We start from the raw sequence: 14609 nt of genomic DNA, 5'->3' as shown, positions 1-14609 counted from the left end.
AACGAACGAACAAACGAACGTGCTCGGTCGTCGCGCATTTTGTATTGTACACCACCACACTATTTCTACGCTAATCTACGCTAGTCGGGCCCGCCTCCGTACGAGCTTATTTGACGCAATCGCTCGAACGCGTCTGCGGCAGTTTTTGGCGCGTCGCTCCGCTTCGGTTTCTTCTTTTTCCCCGCCGTCGGCGGCTCCTCGCCGCCGCCCTTCTTCTTTCTTCGACGTTTTTTCGGCGCGAATGGGTTTAAAACAGCGGGAGCGGCGGTGAGCGCGCCGAATGGCGACGCCACACTCACAGTGCGCTCGTATTTTCGCGCCTTAGCCTGAGGCACTTGCGACTGCTTCGCCACCCTGATGACGTCGCGTTCGGCGACGTCGTCGCGATCGACGCGAACGCCGAGCTCGCTCAGCTCGTCGTCCGCCTCCACGTTCACATCTGCGCTCAGTTCTGCGCCCTCTCGCGCGTTCGATACGGCCGACGCCCAAAACACGTCCAATTCCTCGTCCGCGCGCACCTCGTCGTCGCCCACGGGCGTCGCGCGCACGCCGCCGTCCGCCGCCGTCGCCACGCGCAACTCCGCCGGCGGCCGTCGCCCGAACGCCGCGTCGTACCTTCCCGGCGGCGGTAAGTGTTCCCGAACGTCCACCACGACGTTATACGCGCCGACGAGCGCCCGCAACACCCGCGCGCTCTCGCACCGCACCCGACTCGCGCACGCCGTCGCCGTCGCGCTCAGCGCCATGAAGTACCCGCGACCGAGCTGCCCCGCGAACGCCTCCACGCAATCCTCTCCCGCTCCCTGCAGCTCGCTCAGGACCGCGCACGCCGCGCACGCCGCTCGCATCGCCTCGTCCGCGCGCGCGCGCGCCGGCACGACGAGCGCATCGTTTCCGTACGCCAACCGCGAGTCGCGCGCGCACGCGTCGACGTCTCGCGCCAACGCCTCGAGCTTCGCCACCGCCTCCTGCGCGTCGTACGTCCTCCCGCGCGCGCACGCGCGCGTCAGCGCGCCGTGATGCTTCGACGCCCGGTGCTGCGCGCGCGATTTCCTTCGCAGCGCGTCCAGGAGCGCGCGCTCGCGCGAGAACACGCGCGAGGCGTCGCGCGCGGCGCGCGCGGCGGCGTCGAGTCGCGGTCGCAATTCGTCGGCGAGGCGCGTCAGGACGTCGCGCGGCGCGCGCGCGAGGTCGACGTCGACGGCGGTGACGTCGCGGACGCGCTCGCGCGGCATCGCGCGGGCGTCGCGGACTGAGGCGCGCGAACGAAGCGGCGAATGTGGTGCGCTAAGGTTGAATAAATCAATGATTAAAGCAAAGGCGGACGCGAGGACGAGGATGCGTCAAAGACCCTCGATCGGAACCTGCAAAAACTTGGCCAAATCCGCCGCGCGCTGCTCCACCTCCGCCAGCGTCAGCGGTTGCCCGATGCGGGTGAGCGGGATGTCGCGCTTGCCCTTGCATCGAACGTACACCACGCGCCGCGGGTTGACGCCCTCGCTGATCTCCACGCGAACCGCCTGCACGTCGGCGAGATCGCTCACCAGATTCACCCGACGATTCTTCCCCGGGAACCCGTAGCGGAAAATTCGCATGATTCCCTCATCCTTGTTGAATTCGTTGTATCCGGCGCCGACGTCCCAGGAAATCGTCAACCAGAGATACGTCGCGAGCATCGCGCCGGCGACGCCGTAAAACGACATCACCAATCCCTGCGGGAAGAACTTGATGTCCGTCGCGTCGAGGAAAAACACCAGGTTGTGGTGCAGGTACGCCGACGCGCCGGTGAGCAGGAATCCCGTGCTGCCCGCGGTGACGACGCCCGCCCAGAAGTAGTTGCTGAAGCGTTTCGCGCCGACCACCGGGTCGATCATCACCGCGTCCGTGCTCACGCGCGCCGTCGCGGTGCCGCCTTCGTCCTTATCGCCGTCGAACAAGCCGCGCGAGACGACGGCGGTTCGGTCGGCGCGCGCGGTCGGCGCGCGCACCGCGCGAGGCGCGCGCGCGGCGACGCCGACGCGCGCGATCGATGACGACGACGGGCGCGCGGCGGCGGTGCGCGGCGCGGCGCGCGAAGCGCGAGGCGTCGCGCGCGCGAGGGCGGCGGGCGTGGACGTCGTGCGCGCGAACATCGCGTCGAGACCGCGAGCGACGCGAAGTGCGCGCGCGAAGCGGGCGACGGGCGACAAGATGCGATGATGGATAAGCGGGCAGCCAGCGAGGCCTAAACCCTCCGAGCGAGGACGGCGCGAGCGAGACGCGTACAGATCTACTACAAACGTGTTATACCGACGCCGTCGAGACGACGTCTCTACGAATCAAATCTCAGATCACGATTTACCGGTGCGAAGAAGGAAGCGGGGAACCATGCGGCGAGTCGCGGGCTTGGCTTCGGCTTCGGCTTCGGCTTCGGCTTCGGCGCTCGACGCGGGTTCGGACGCGTCGTTCGCGGCGGTTTTCGACAGCATGGCGGCGGATGGCATCGGTGGTGGGGTCGGAGGGAGCGGTGGCGTTGCGGCGGGCTCGGCGGCGACTGGTTTCTTCGTTCTCGGCTTGCGCGGAGGGTTGGGGGATTCGGTCGGTTTGGGGCCCGGCGGCGCGGGCGGCGCGTCGCCAGAGGCGGCGGCGGCCAAGATGCTCTCCTCCAACTCCTTGATGCTCATCGGCTTCTTTTTCAACCCATCCGCGGGCTTGGCCGGTGGTTTCGGAGGCGACATCATCTTGAGCATTTGCGCCTCGAGCTCGGCCACGCTCATCGGTGCCTTCTTCGGCTTGGCCGCCTTGGCTTCGACGGAGGCAATCTTGGCGTTGTTCAACATCGAGAGCATGCGCGCGTTACTCGGAATCATCGCTGGTGACGGAGCGGCGCTTGCTTTCGCCTTGCCCCGACCAGCGCCCTTCGCGCTGGCGAAGCCCTTGCTGTCCTTCTCGGGGAGTTTCGGCTGCACGACGACTTCGCGTTCGATCTTGGGCGCCCGCTCGCTCCACTGCGTCGGAGCGCTCATATCACCCTTGGCGTCTTTAACCACAACCTTGGGCGCCGCGCTGCCGAGGTTCGGCATTGCAGGCGGGTGCGACAAGTTGATGAGCTGCGCCACCGGAAGCATGGCGCCGCGTTTGTTTGGAATCATACCGTGAAGATCGTTACCGCCGACAAAGTCTTCGTCGAACAACACTTCCACAGATTCAGCGTGCGCGTCTTGCGTGTGCGCGTCCGTGTACGTGTGCACGGCGACGATCGCGCCGCGCGAACCAAACGCGGGTTGACCACTGTCTCCTACCATGATGACGCGATCGCCGAGTTCGAAATCACCACCGGCGTACAAGTCGACGATGGCACCTTCGGTCACCGGGCGCATGAGCAAGAGCGGAGACACGCCCTCGAGATCGACCACCTTGGGCTGCTTACCACCACCGGCGGTCGTGCTCACGAGCGTTCGAATCGCTTCCTCCGTCGCGACTTGTGACGAAGCTGGCACAAGCGGCCGGCGTGCGATGGGATGCGCCTTTAACCACGCCTTCACGCCCTTGACTGCGGCGAGACGTCCAGCCTCGGGCGTGTCCGCCATGAAGTCTTCGAGGTTGATTCCGTCGCGCATGTCATCAACGGCATCGACCGCGGCGAAAACCCAATGATGCGCACGCTTGTACTCTTGCAACACTCGCAACGCCTCTTGACTGTATTCCCAACCCGGCTTGTCGCCTTGTGTCGGGCGACAGTAGCCCGCGACGCACAACATTTTACCATTGTGCTTCAAGTTCAGACCGACGTCGACGCGATCGCCGCGAGACGCCTTGGCGCTCTCTTGCACCCAGACCGCGCCCGTGAGGCAACCGATAACTTTCGGGTTCACTCCTAGTTTACGTGCCATCTCACCGCTGGCCATGTAACGTTGTCCAACGCCTTTTAAAATGCGGCGCGACAAGCCAGTGTCCAGAGGCACGGGGTGAAGCGAGACGCCCAAACCAGCGGGGGAAACATCCGTGACGACAGCCAGCGCTCCAAAGTTTGAGCGACCCAGGAACAGCGCGACATCACCGTCGACGAAATCACCAGTAGACTCACCGACGTCGAGCGCGGGACGCTCGTCCATACGCGTCGAAGGGGCGTTGTGCTTGGCGATGACGAGCTGAATCGGCACCGTCATCTCTGTCTTGGAGAAACGCTTCTGCAAAGATCCGTCCGGATGTCTCACGAGCCCTTCGCACGCACGGCAATGTAGCGCAATGTTCGAACGCCCTGCACTAACACCGTACTTCTCGAGATACTCGCGGGTAACCTTTTCCATGTCCGCGCTCCATTCCGTGGCATTATTCGGCTTGCTTGCTAACTCGTTTGGCTTGCCGATAACGGGAACGATGCGTTCCTTCGAGTCGGAAACGCCCACGACGAGAGCTTCTTGGAGATATGGCCACTTAATTTGCACACGTTTATTCACGAGACTTGGAGCAATGTCCTTCGCACCGACTCCCGCCAAGTTTCCGACCAAGTTTACGTCTACGCCGTTGATTTGAATGATGAGCGATTCCTTCTTCGACGCGTTTCCAAACACTTTGACGCCTGCGGTTTTCAAAGACCCCGACACGGGGAGTGTGCGGATCGTCGGGAAGCCGCTTGGACTGTCTAAACCAAGCGTCGTTCCTGGAAACACGGAATCTTCGCCACCGAAGCACTTCATCTCATCCGGGAACTCGCCCGGCGGCATGCGCATGGTCATCTTACTCTTCGCCGGAAACAAGCCTGCAAAGGACTTTGGCAAAGTGCTCTGCACGTCTCCCGCGCCCGAGGGGGCGTGGTTGAAATATATAAGATTACCGGGCACATTTCGCGCGATTTGACCAGCAGTCAGCTGCGACGGTTCCACGGAAGCGACCGCAGCCTTCAAGCGATCGGCGTCCAAAAAGGGCAACAGCACGACGCCTTCCCAGTCGTTGCGCTTGCCTTCAAAGTCAACTTTGATGTCTTCCGGGAAGAACTCAGCCAAGGGCGACTGCGGATCTTCCATGAAGTGGCGGAATGGCTCGGGGAGTAACTTGGAGCTCGATGGTGGTTGTACAGCCATGAGCTGCTCGAAAGGTTTGAACGGTTCGCCGTAATCGAACTCAGACGTGAGACCGCCCATGCCGGCGCACAAGTCGCTCGCCATCGGCGCGTAATGGTAGGGATAGTACCAAGTCCAGGACGCAACACCACGATAGTAGTAACGCAAGACCCAGTTCAAACCATCGAAATAAGCTTGTCTAATTTCACCCAGCGGTGCAGCTTCGCCAATCTTCAAACCGAGCTTTTCGCGATAGTACGTATCCTTCCACGCTTGCAAGCCCTCCTCGCCACCTTCGAGAATCAGCGCCCGCTTCGCAGCGTTCATCATTGTCGGGTCGGCAGAAACTTGTGGCACGCCTTCGGTGTCGCTCATCTCACTCAAATCCTTGTCGAACTTCTCCTCGGGAGTGAGATCGGACGCGGAACCACCGTTGCGACCTTTTCGTCGAGACTTCTTCTCCTCTTCCTTCTCGACATCCATCGCGCGCTCTTCCAACACCTGTCGCTCGAACGTCGCCATGATGCTCATGATCTTCTCCAAACGTTCAGGGTTAAAAGTACCCCCCCCTTCATCGCCAGTGATATAACCTCCAAGCATCGGCAACGTGTCGTGGTACACTTTGAAGAGCGTGTTCAGCGCGCCCTCGGCGATGTTCAGCGTCGGCAGAGCGGGCAAGAAATCGTTCCCGACGAGCATGCACAGTAAGATGAAGTCATCGATGACGCGCTCGAGCTCGTATCCGAACGGAAGATTCTTTTCGCGGAATTCTAAATCCAAGTACTCGCGCAACAAGCCGATGTGCAACAAGATGAAGCCGTCGTCGGTGGGATTGGACAAAATCTCCCGGCTCGGCTGCCCTTTCTCGCCGCCGCCAAACTTCACGACCTCACGAAGCAAACAAAAGTGAGGTTCGTGCGTGACGAGAGCAAGCATGATAAGATCGGCGTCGAGGCCGTACAAACAGTGCGTTTGATTCGGCTCCCAGTCCGGCTGCGTTCGCGCCCATCGAATGTGCTCCATGATTTTATGCTCGCCCTCACCTCTGACTTCGTGCCCAGACAATATCACCGTCACCTTTGCCCAAAGTGGATCTTCCGTTTGCTTCTTACGCACGTAGAATTTCAAATGTTCCGTCAACCGCGCCATGAACTCCGTCCCCGGCGTGATACAGTTGGAATCAAACGGTTCGCCCTCCGGCTCCGGTTCGCCTCTCGCACGCGCTTCCTCGCGGTCCTTCGCCGCCTCCGCCGCGCTTCGAAATCGTCGACTCCGCTGTTGGTTCATCTTCGCTCGCGGTGCCACGCCATCGATCGCCATGTACAGCATCTTATTCGGTCGCGTCATTCGAAACAGATGATCCAAATACGCGAAAACCTTGGACATCATCTCGTCTTCAGTCATTCGCGTATTCACATCCGTCCCTGCGCCGTGCGAGCAGTTGTGAATGACACCATTCATGTCCAGGTACAAGTTATCGATCCCCGGGATCTGATTTCCCGCGATCTCTTGCTGGAGCAGCGGGTAGCGCTCGGCGAGCCATCGGAAAAACTTCGGGACGCCCATCGGCGATGGCGATTATAATCCGCGCGAGAGATTCGAAGAGCGCCGCGTCGGTGCGCGCGCGGGGCGAGTGAGCGCGCGTGCGAAGCGCGTGCGTGCAGTTGTACACGCGATGTGGTACGCTCGCGAGGTTATCGCGAGGTTTTGGTCGCGCCAGGCGCGGGATTCTGCCGATCTGACGCGGCGAGCGTGGCGCCCGAGGCGGAGGCGAGCCGCGAGAGAAACGTCGAGGCGAATATTAAACGGTTACTGTAATTACAGGGCGGCATCACACCGCGACGGCCTTCTTGGATGCGGCGTTTAAGTACGCCACGACTTCGTCCGCTTGCTCGATGCCGAACTCGACGCATCGACCCAACGCGACGCCCGCGGTGTAGTTGCCGCCGAGGAACAAGCCGTCTTTTTCGCCGCAGTCGGCGGCGGTTAACGCGTTCTCGGCTTCGGCGAGGACGTCCAAGTGGCCGAGGTTGAATTGCGGGATGGCCTTTTCCCAAACCTTGACGCCGACAACCTTGGGAAGCGGCGTACCGGGCTTCAAGATTGTCTTCAAGGCGTCCTCGTGGACTTGCTTCACGAGCTCCTCCTCGCTCAAGTCTTTAATCGCGACGTCGCGCGCGCCGCCGATGTAGTTCAAAATCATGAACTCGTCGTCCGGTTGACGCTTGTCGTCCTTGAACAGGCTCGAGCTATAAATCGTGCCGAGCGTGCGAATGCCTTGCGAGCGCGGGTGGAGCTGACCGAAGCCAGTGAGGCCGCCTTCGGGTAACGCGCTGGTGCCGTCGAGGCGGAACGAATCCTTCTTGTAGGAAATCGTCACCGACGCGACGGGTGGGTAGTAAAACTTGTTCAGCGCCGTCGCCGCCGCGGGAGCCATGTCCTTAACCATCTCGGCCGCGACGTAAGCCGGCGCGGTGAGCAACAAACACTTCGTTCTCACCGTTTGCGGCCCTTCTGGGGTGTCGTACGCGCACTCGTACCCGCCCTCGGCGGATTTCGAGACGCCGACGAGCTTCCAGTTGCACTTGACGACGTCGTCGCCGAGCTGCTTGGCCAAACCCTCCGGGAACGTCTTCAAACCACCGCGGAACGAGCCGACGGTTTGGCCCTTGACCTCGGGAAGGCGCGGATCGCGCGGTTTCTTGTTCTGCGCCGCCTCCTTTTGCGCCATGATGGCGCCGGCGACGAGCGACCCGCCGAGCGGTTCGAGTCGTTGCACGCGCCCCGTCGCCGCCACGGACGACAGCGCCGCGGGATCACCCGCGTACACGCCCGAGCAAAACGGTTCGATCAGACGTTCGAACGCCTCCGTCCCCAAGTTTCTGCTCACGAACTCCTTCACGCTCTCCTCCTTGCCCGGCGCCGGCGGCCTGATTCCGATCGCCCCCAATCCCGCCCGAATCTTCCCCGGCCACGTCAAAAAATCCCCCAACACCGCGCTCTCAATGCTGTGCGGTAAAATCCGCAGCTTCCCGTCCCACAGCACGTACCGATTGCTCGCCGGATCCGCCAGCAAGATGTCGTCGCGCATCCCCGCGTCGCACGCCAGCGTCAAGATCGCATCCCCCGGCTGATACGAGTTCGGTCCCTCCTCCCACGTGTACGTCCCATCCGATCGACTCGTGACGTTCCCTCCGACGCGTTCGCGCGCCTCCGTGACGAGCACCGTCGCCTCGCGCATCTTTTTCATCTTCAGCGTGTGCGCCGTGGACAGGCCGCTGACGCCCGCGCCGACGACGACGACGTCGACGTCGCGCGTCGCCGCCGCCGTCGTCGCGCGCGCGCGCGCGCGCGTCGCCGTCGTCGTCCCTCCCCGTCGCGCGCGCGCGTCGCGCGCGCACCGCGTCGCCGTCGTCGTCGCCGTCGTCGTCGTCGTCGTCGTCATCGCGCCGATGTGCGGGACGGATAAGACGCCCCGATCGATCGCGCGCGATCGCGGCCCTGGGACGCGAATCGTCGTTTTTGGGTTTGACGCGACGGCTCGGCGTCGACGCGACGGCTCGACGCGCGCGACGCGTCACCGCGCGACGCCGAGCGCGCGCGACGGCGCGCGACGGTGACCGCGACCCGACGACGCGCGATGGATCGCGACGACGGACCGCGGCGACGACGACGACGCGATCGGTTCGGGTGGACGGCGAACGCGCGGTGGTGCGCGGCGGCGGCGTGCGCGGCGACGTTGGCGCGGACGACGCGCGGCGGCGCGCGCGCGCGCGATGACGATCGGATCGGACGGCGGTGGACGTTTCACGCGCGCGTGTTCGAGTACGTCGAGGGCGGGCCGTTGGCGTGGGAGGTGGCGTCGACGGCGGCGTACGTCGGCGCGGGACGACGCGGACGACGCGCGGCGACGGCGATGGCGATCGCGGTCGCGATGATGGCGCACGGCGCGCGGTGGACGATCGGGGTGCTGGCGTTCGTGTGCGCGTTTTACGCGTTCGCGGTGGCGGTGCGCGCGGCACCGTTTAGCGCGCGGCGGAAACGCACGTACGTCTGGGTCGCGTGCGTCTTGGCGTATCTGGTCTTGGATGAATTGGAAAGCGAACCGGGGGACGTCGCGCGCGTCGGAATTATGAACGCGACGACGTTCAACTGTTACCGCGCGTGTCGCTTCGATTTGCTGCGCGTCATGTGTTTCGGCGTAGAGTGCGTCGAGGAGTCGGCGACGCCAGACCTCGGAAAATTCGTGAGATACGTGCTGTACCCGCCTCTGAGAGCGAAGGGACCTTTCTGCTTTTACAGAGAGTTCGAGCGACACCGGTGTGATCACGATCGACGGCGGTGGTTGTACGCGGCGTTGGAGACCGTAGACTCCTTGACGTGGTACGCGTTACTCGAGTTTGCGCATCGGACGTATTACGATCCTTTCGCCGACGTCGCCAACGCGTCGCTCTTTGAAAAGATATCACACGCGTGGACGCACACGACGGCGATGTGGGCCGGGCCAACGTTGATCTTCAATCTTAGTCACGCGCTGGCCGTCATCGACGGTCAGGTTGTCATTCGCGACGTCAGCGTCGATTGGCTAAAGTCGGGAACGTCGTTCGGTACGTTTTGGAGAAAGTTTCACTGCAGTCTGCACGAGGCGTTCGTGCGTTTACTCTACCGCCCACTGGGATCGAGCGTGATTTCCGTTGTCGTCGTCATGGCGTTTTCTCTGCTCTTTCACGGCTTGAAGTCCAAGGCATGGTTTGTTTTCTTCGGAGCGAACACCGCGGGCGTTGTCTTCGAGCGGTGTTGTCATCGACTTCGATCGAGCGATCGCACGGCGGCAGCGCTCTACCAGACCGCGCTTTTCGTGCTCTTCACAAAGTGTACGACGAACATTTCGATCGACGCGAGATACGTCGTCGCAAACTTTGTGCTGTTTTGGTGGAATCGACGCGCGAGAGACGAAGACGACGAAGGCGACGATTGACCCGCACTCCGCGCCGCGCCAGGCTTCATGGCGTTCGCCGCGCGAGTCGCCGCGGCGACGTCGCCGCGCGCGTCCACGTCCGGACGCACGTCGGGACGCTTCGCTCGGCGCGCTTCGACGCCGGCTCGCCTGGGGACGACGCCGACTCGAGGGGCTCGGGACGCCGACGCCGGCGCCGACGCGCCGTCGTGCGCGTGCAGGAAGTGTCGCGACACCGGCAGGTGCGACTGCAAGGATTGTAACGCATCAGGTTTCCTTCCTCCGGGGGGTTATCACCTGAAGAACGTGGTGGACATGAAGAACGCGGTCGGGACGCGTTGGACCGCCCACAAGCGCACGCGCGGATGGCGACACTTCGAGTGCGTGGGTGCGTCTCCCAAGGCGAAAACGCTCACGCTTCGCGCGACATGCGATACCTCGGTCACGGTGGACATTCCAGTGAAGTTTTTGAAGGATCGCATGGAGTGGAGCGCGGGTTGGAAGCAACGGGAAGAGCTCGACTGGGTCGGCGACGTCGACGCGCCGGGGGGTGCGGTCGCGTATCCGAAAGGTCGGACGACGTGCGCCAAGTGTCAAGGCGTCGGAACGTTACCTTGCGAAGCGAAAGGATGCCGCGAAGGCTTGGTGAAGATCGAAAAGCAACGCGCCGTGATCGAAAAGACGGAGAAAATTTTCAGACGCCAACTCGAAGCGCTTCGCGAAAACGACGACGAAGAGTCGAAGCGGCGCTCGGCGGCGATTAAAAAACAACTGAACACAAAATCGCAGATGAAAAAGGAGCGCGCGCGAGAGCTGGCCGATCGCAAGCGCGCGGAAAAGTTGACGTCGAGCGATTCTGGTGACGGATGGAGCGCGTATCGCAACGCGCGCCGAGACGAAGACTTAGAGCGCTGGCTCGCCGGCGCCGCAGTCGAGCGCGATCCCGACGAGCAGCAGTGAGGATTTCCTAGCTTTTTAGCCCGAGCATAGCCTGAAGATGTAGCAATCTCTCAGAAACTTCGCCGGTCGCGCGCTCTTTCGCGCCCGCGCGTCTTCGCGCGTCGTCCCCGGAACTTTTGAGAAAACTCATTCACCAACGCTCCGCACTTCGCCGCGCGCGCTCGTCCGCGTCGCGCGCGCAAAATGGCGCGTGGTATGGTGCGCTCGCACGCGCCGCTCGCACCGTCGCGCGTGCCGCGCGCGCGCGCGAACCACGGGCGACCGACGACGCACCGCAAGATGGTTCAAAGTCGACGACGAATCGCCGCCGTGCGCGCGCGAGCGACGACGAACGGCGACGCGCGATCGATCGGTGCGTCGGCGTCGGCGTCCTTCGACGATGACGAGCTCGAGCACGCGTCGACGTCGACGACGACGGCGATGATGTCGGTCGCACGCGACCGCGCCTGGCGAGACGGCGACGCTAGGCAAATCGCAGAACTGCAGACGCGCGTCGTCGATGCGGTTAGAGCGCTGGATCGTGACGTGCGGAGTCTCACAAATGATGAACTGCGCGGGAAGACGGACGCGTTTCGCGCGCGGCTGCGAGCTGGGGAGACGTTGGACGATATTTTAGTGGAGGCGTTCGCGGTGGTGCGAGAGGCGTCGACGCGCGAGCTCGGGTTGACACATTTCGACGTGCAATTGATCGGGGGGGCGCTTTTGCACGAGGGATGGGTGGCGGAGATGAGTACAGGGGAGGGAAAGACTTTGGTGGCGACTTTACCCGCGTATTTGAATGCGTTGGATGGCAAGGGCGTGCACGTGGTGACGGTGAACGATTACTTGGCAGCGCGCGACGCGACGGAGATGGGAAGGATATATCGTTTCTTAGGACTCACGGTGGGCGTGATTCAATCTGACATGACTTCAGAGGAGCGGCAGCGGGCGTACGCGTGTGACATCACGTATGTGACAAACACGGAGATTGGGTTCGATTACTTGCGCGACAACATGGCAAACGACGCGGAAGAATTGGTCGTGTTGACGCGTCCGTTCAATTTCGCCATCGTGGACGAGGTCGACAGCGTCTTAATCGATGAAGGACGCAATCCGCTATTGATCACTGGCACGGGCGACGTGAACGACGACGATCAGTACGTGACCGCGGCTAAAGTTGCGGAAAGCTTAATCCCCGGGCGCGACTTCAAAGTCGTCTTGAAGGAGAAAACAGCCGAACTCACCGACGAAGGCATGTTGCACGCGGAGCAGATCCTCGGTGTGAACGATCTGTGGGATGCAAAAAACCCTTGGGGCAAGTACATTCTGCTCGCCGTCAAGGCAAGGGCGCTCTTTATCAAGGACATCGATTACATTGTGCGAGACGGCAAAGTCATCATCGTCGATCCGTCCACCGGGCGAGTGCAGATGAATCGGCGATGGAATGATAACTTGCATCAAGCCGTCGAAGCGAAGGAAGGCGTAGAAATTAATGGCGAGAATTCAATCATCGCATCCATTTCTTACCAATGTCTATTCAAGCTATACAAGAAACTGAGCGGCATGACGGGCACGGCGTCGACGGAATCGGAAGAGTTCTTCACCACGTACAATCTCGGCGTGGCGCGCGTGCCGACGAACAAGCCCAATTTACGAATAGATAGCCAGACATCGCTCTTCTTAAACAGCATACCGAGATGGTACGCCGTCGTGGATTTGATTGAGAGGTGTCATGCCGAAGGCAGACCCGTACTCGTGGGTACGACGTCGGTGGAAAATTCCGAAATTTTGAGTGACTTGCTCTCGCGGCATCGATGGGTGACGAACGATGGGCGCAAAATTGCTGGCGTACCACACGAGCTGCTAAACGCGCGTCCGCAGTATGCGGCGAGAGAAGCCGAGATCATCGCACAGGCTGGGAGAAAGTACGCGGTGACAATCGCCACAAATATGGCTGGGCGCGGTACCGACATTCTACTCGGTGGTAGCCCTGTGGGCTTGGCGAAGCGTGCGTTGAAGGAGAAACTTTGGCCCGCTTTTGATCTAGGGGATATCGGTGACGCAGCTCTGCTCATGTACGTTGATCTGTCCCAAGAGGCCCAAATCACGCTCAATCAGGCGGAGCATGTGGCGACGCAATCCACTGCCTCGGCGGGATCGCTAAGCGAAGAACAAGCTGAAGAATTGTTGGTAGAAGCGTTGGTCAAGGCAGAGGAACTGCTACGTCGAGGGGAGAAGCCGGGTGCATGGGATAAGGATCGAGTGTTGATGCATTTCGTCAACGTTGCCGCGTACCACGTCTTGCGAGATTGCCAAAAGCAGTGCTCCGACGAACGAGAAGAAGTTCGAGAAGTCGGCGGATTGCAAGTCATCGGTACCTCCATTCACGACAGTCGACGCGTTGATAACCAACTCCGCGGTCGCGCCGCACGTCAGGGTGATCCGGGAAGTACGGTTTTCTGTGTGTCGGCCGAAGACGAGTTGTTACAAACGTACATGCCTGGTTGGGGAAACGATAAGTTGTGGATGTTCGCCGGCGTCGATGAGTACTCGCCCATCGTCTCGGATATCGTCGACGGTCAGCTTCGCATGGTTCAAAAGCAAATCGAAGACTACCTGTCATCGCACCGACAGTCCACGTTCGAATCCGATCGCGTGCTCGATGGTCAGCGCGAGGCGGTGTACAAGTTGCGGCGACAAATTCTGCTGAGCAGCCAGTCGGCGCTGCGTGAGCGCTTGTTCAAGTATATGGCCAGAGTCGTCGACGACGCGTGCGAACGTGCGGGTGTTTCGGGCAATGTTCACCCGAAAAAGTGGAATTACGAACAGCTCTTGAGTGAGCTGCGTTGCGTGTTTATCGGTCGAACAGATTTCATCGCCTTGACGCGCGGATTACCCACGGGCGACAGGCCGCATTACCTTCCGGGCGTGAATGCGGTCGGGGAGAATTCAATTCGCGACGCTATATTGAGCGGAGGTGATTTACCCATTCCGCACGAGATGCCACCCTTGAAAGTGGCCCCCGCTATCGTCCTCGCGGCCATCGCGGGCGTTGAAATCGTCATGCCGGAGGGCGTCGTCGGCCCACTCATGGAAGACACCGAACCAGAAGCTTCGGACGCCGCCATAAATGAACGTTTACGCAACCGTTTAGCTCCACCGTCCGATGTCCGCGACTCGCAGGAGTACATTCGTCGTTGGAGCAAGGGCTGGCACGCGGCGAAGGCTCGGCGTTTACGCTCATACCTGACTGAATCCGCCGTGCAACTGTACTTGGATCGATTCGCGCGTCTGGCTGCAAAAGACTACGATCGCGCCGAACTCGAAAGCGTCGAGCGACTTTGGGCTCTTCGCGCCATAGATGAACTATGGCAGCGGCATTTGGTGCAGATGGAGGTGTTGCGCAGTAGCGTACAAGTGCGAAGCTTCGGTCACTTGGACCCGAAAGATGAGTTTCGCATCGACGGCGCGCGAGCGTTTGTGTCATTGGTTGAATCCATTCGCGAAGCCATGGTTAAGAACATCTTCTTCTTCATTGGCGCGAGCGTTGAGCCGACTACTAATTTCGATGTCGACGAGAACGAAGACGCGCAGGAGCGGCAAACGCAAAATGAATAGGCTAGAATCTAGAACATTCTTGTTCAAATCAATCGCTAGTGTACGAACTCGAC

At 61.3% G+C, this 14609-nt stretch overlaps 6 protein-coding genes across 6 annotated transcripts; 3 read left to right on the top strand and 3 right to left on the bottom strand.

Moving 5' to 3' along the window:
* Positions 1-80: 80 nt before the first annotated feature.
* OSTLU_15867 (predicted protein) lies at positions 81-1235 on the bottom strand (the record flags this gene model as incomplete). Its single annotated transcript, XM_001418243.1, has 1 exon — positions 81-1235. The coding sequence occupies one exon, from the start codon at positions 1233-1235 to the stop codon at positions 81-83; it is 1155 nt and encodes a 384-aa protein (XP_001418280.1).
* Positions 1236-4883: 3648 nt separating this feature from the next.
* On the bottom strand, positions 4884-6608 carry OSTLU_41082 (predicted protein; the record flags this gene model as incomplete). Its single annotated transcript, XM_001418242.1, has 2 exons — positions 4884-5389; positions 5588-6608. Coding segments are annotated over 2 exons (1527 nt in total), but the record flags the coding sequence as incomplete, so codon positions are not given.
* Positions 6609-6869: 261 nt separating this feature from the next.
* Positions 6870-8494, bottom strand: OSTLU_32279 (predicted protein). Its single transcript, XM_001418241.1, has one exon. The coding sequence runs from the start codon at positions 8290-8292 to the stop codon at positions 6874-6876; it is 1419 nt and encodes a 472-aa protein (XP_001418278.1). The 5' UTR covers positions 8293-8494; the 3' UTR covers positions 6870-6873.
* A 485-nt stretch (positions 8495-8979) lies between these two features.
* OSTLU_92925 (predicted protein) lies at positions 8980-10020 on the top strand (the record flags this gene model as incomplete). The annotated part of the gene is made up of 1 exon (XM_001418490.1): positions 8980-10020. The coding sequence occupies one exon, from the start codon at positions 8980-8982 to the stop codon at positions 10018-10020; it is 1041 nt and encodes a 346-aa protein (XP_001418527.1).
* A 306-nt stretch (positions 10021-10326) lies between these two features.
* On the top strand, positions 10327-10518 carry OSTLU_9878 (predicted protein; the record flags this gene model as incomplete). The annotated part of the gene is made up of 1 exon (XM_001418489.1): positions 10327-10518. A coding segment is annotated over one exon (192 nt), but the record flags the coding sequence as incomplete, so codon positions are not given.
* An 864-nt stretch (positions 10519-11382) lies between these two features.
* OSTLU_49779 (predicted protein) lies at positions 11383-14573 on the top strand (the record flags this gene model as incomplete). Its single annotated transcript, XM_001418488.1, has 3 exons — positions 11383-13065; positions 13195-13875; positions 14164-14573. The coding sequence occupies 3 exons, from the start codon at positions 11383-11385 to the stop codon at positions 14554-14556; spliced, it is 2757 nt and encodes a 918-aa protein (XP_001418525.1). The 3' UTR covers positions 14557-14573.
* Positions 14574-14609: the final 36 nt, after the last annotated feature.

Source organism: Ostreococcus lucimarinus, chromosome 6 (assembly GCF_000092065.1).
Source record: "Ostreococcus lucimarinus CCE9901 chromosome 6, complete sequence".
Taxonomy (NCBI): domain Eukaryota; kingdom Viridiplantae; phylum Chlorophyta; class Mamiellophyceae; order Mamiellales; family Bathycoccaceae; genus Ostreococcus; species Ostreococcus sp. 'lucimarinus'.
This window is presented reverse-complemented; position numbering and strand designations above follow the sequence as displayed.